This window comes from Malus domestica, chromosome 12 (genome assembly GCF_042453785.1).
Source record: "Malus domestica chromosome 12, GDT2T_hap1".
Lineage (NCBI taxonomy): Eukaryota > Viridiplantae > Streptophyta > Magnoliopsida > Rosales > Rosaceae > Malus > Malus domestica.
In genome coordinates, this window is record NC_091672.1 from 17307803 (window position 1) to 17311022 (window position 3220).

Below are 3220 nucleotides of genomic sequence, written 5' to 3' on the forward strand. Positions count from 1 at the left end.
TATAAAGCATATGACTACAATATTAGGTCTCATTCAGTGATACTGTTGCAAAATATAACTGTTGATTTTCCGAACCACTTAGCATTACACAAATTGTAAAAGCTGGGGTAACATGGCTGCTGCATGCTTAGCAATTGGCCGCACAAAGAGCCACGCACCACTGCATTGAATTTGAAGGAGATGCTGTGATTGCCCTTGCTGCTTTGGAGTAATCTGATCTGATGAAGATACCTATCCTATGGGACCTGTACGTTATTGTATGCACGTTATACTTTTACTAGGCTGCGAGTAGATGCCATTGGTTCGAGGAACCTTTCCATTTGATTGTTGACTTCATTCTTTATTTATTTATTTATTTAATTTTTTTTATTGAGGTAAATTGTTGACTTGATATTAGAAGATAGAAATAATTTGTAATTTTAGTGGAATATGAAGATGTGAAAGTAAAACAGTCTCACATCCGTTAAGGAGAAATTTTATATTGTTTATGTGTTTGATTTGAAAATTGGCTGCAGTGAGGGGAGTGTAAGGATTTGAAGGTAAATTCTCCCTTCTGCTTGTACAATCGGGAATAGGTCTTAGGTCTCCATGAAGAAGAATGCAAGCAACGGAAATGCAAAGGAGAAGAGCAAAGATTCCTGACCCAGAGCATGTTATTGACTCAACCACAAATCTTCCACATCATTCCAAGGAGAAATCTTGAAAGGATTACAAGGGATTGAGCTAGTCCCTATATTGCTAATTGTTTTTATGGTGAAACCTCGATTTCTTTAGTGTACACTATTTTCCCTTTGACTGATTCACATTTACGTTAAAGTTTTTATTGAACCTCATATAAAAACACCATATCCTTCTTTGTACTTGTTAATTCACCATATCAATGAACATGACACTCCAAAGTTCTTATTTTTGTCAATAACAGTTTCCTAAGAAATTTACATATCTGTTTTGCAATATACATATTTATAAAAGTAAAGTAAATCAGGCGATGTTGAATTAAATATACAAATATGTACATAATACATATACCAGTATTCATGAAAAAACTCCGAAGAGCGATGACTAATAAAAAACTGGAAAAAAAAAGGTCGAGTACAAGAACAATTAGAAATTAAGATTGATAGATAAACTTCAAACCAACGGAGAATTTGTTGGTAATGACAGAATTTGGTTGAAATTTAATCCATGATGCGTATAAAACTTAACTACACCATGAGAGAATATCCATAATATGTATATAGTTCTTTACAGCAGAATTAATTAGTTATCATCACAACAAAAAGAAATGTAAGGATCTGAAGAGAAGAGAAAACGTGAAGACGAACAAACATTAATAAGCTAAAATAAAATAAAATTTGATATTCAAACAATGTTGTACAATAGACAGATCTTGATTCCTTCAAAGAACATAATTATATATATATATATATATATATATATATATATATAACTAACAATTGTAGCTAGTTGCAGTACGAGCTACCTTATATCATGAGTATCCATCAGGAGTCACCACGTTCATGCCAGCAGAGAAGCATAGCTATGCAACGCCGAAAGATGTAGAACTTAGTCCGTTGCTTCTTCACCAGATGGCTGCACTTTTTTCCGAACGGTCGGCGGCACCCGGATTTATCACACTCCCCATTGACATTATGATTGAAGCTTGCAGACGTAGCAGTAGTAGTACAAGTAGTACTGTCGCTTTCCCTGATTGCCGATGCCATATTGAACCTTGAAAGGTCTGATCACTCTCACCAGCTTCTGCTAGATTGCTATTAGTCCCACTAGAAGCAGTAAATATATGTCTATATGTCTATATGATAGGTAGATATATCATATACGGTGATGACAAGGAGTGTGCTTCTTGTATTTATATCTTAAAACGTTAAATATGTTCATCAAATGACGTGAAAGCTTCTTTTTAATTCAAAGTTGGACGTATATTTGTTCATAAAATGACGTTGGACAAATTTTATTTTTGTTACTTTGCTCTTAATTTAAAAGGAGTCATTTAGAGATTTTATAGAAAAATAACAGTTTGAATTATGTGTAAATACTTTTTACAAGTTATTTATAATTATAAGTTAGACTGTAATTTATAAATCTTGAGAAATGATTCTCTTCAAGTAACTAACACAAAAAAATAGTAAATAAATTTGATAACTCTAGCATACATGATTACTTTTGCATTAAAGACGTGGGATTGGGAATTGGGGGGGCCTGGGTGGATGTACGAGAATTTTTTTTTATCTGGGTTGGATATGAACTGTGAACACTGCATTCCACCAACTGTCAGGAGACATAGCATATGAAACATAGAATGGGCCAGTTTTCCTGATATGTTCTGAAAATACATTTAACCATGACCCCACTCCAAGTCCTCTCTCATAAATAATGGAATACACCTCTGCACACATTTTTTATATTTCACACTCATGTTTATATATTTCTCTTTATTTATCTTTTTGATATATACTAATTAGTACTGCGGTTTAATAAAATTTCTCTTTATTTATAAGTAACAGACTTCAAGTATGACTTACATATATAGCGGTGATATATTGTATTCATATTGAGTTTGAAATATAACTAGGTAGTCAATGGATGAGCCATTGTAAAGCCTACACTCTCTCTTCGTAGAGTAAATTATCCCTCTACAATACATTGAAATTTTTATTTTTAATATTTATTTATTGTAAACAAAAAACATAGAAGTAAACAAGGGAGTGCATGGGATTATATAAATATGTTGCATGCGAAGCAAAATTAGCTTAAGTTGCATGCTCTTTCTTATAGTTTATTATTGTTTATCACTCTCAACTTATAAGTGGCTTCGTCATTAGGTTCATAGTTTGATTCTCTCCAATGAAGCAGAAAATAAAATGGCCACGCAATTTTCACTTTCATGTCATGTACCAAAACATGAAAATAAAGTTAAAGCAAAGCATGTATAAGAAGTGATTTCTTCTCACGATGAATGACACAATTATGTTAAACACCTAACAGAAAATGCAATTAGAGTGATCGAAACATGCTTTTATGAATTTTATGTATTTAAACCAAGTAAGTAATCAGTATGCTAAGATGATGACACTTGTCAATGTGTAATAGATTGAGTTAGTTGTGATTGTAGTTAGTTAGAGGGCAATATAGACATTTGCAATTGAAAGAATGGTTAGTATATAACCAAAGTGTTAGAGTCATTTGGTATTCAATAAAA

The 3220-nt window shown here is 32.4% G+C and overlaps 1 protein-coding gene across 1 annotated transcript; it reads right to left on the reverse strand.

Moving 5' to 3' along the window:
• Positions 1-1330: 1330 nt before the first annotated feature.
• Positions 1331-1862, reverse strand: LOC114820152 (small polypeptide DEVIL 16). Its single transcript, XM_029090543.2, has one exon. The coding sequence runs from the start codon at positions 1722-1724 to the stop codon at positions 1503-1505; it is 222 nt and encodes a 73-aa protein (XP_028946376.1). The 5' UTR covers positions 1725-1862; the 3' UTR covers positions 1331-1502.
• Between the last annotated feature and the right edge of the window lie 1358 nt (positions 1863-3220).

Excerpts from the sequence above, each read along its gene's own strand:
- LOC114820152 (XM_029090543.2), bottom strand. The coding sequence starts at position 1,724 with ATGGCATCGGCAATCAGGGAAAGCGACAGTACTACTTGTACTACTACT.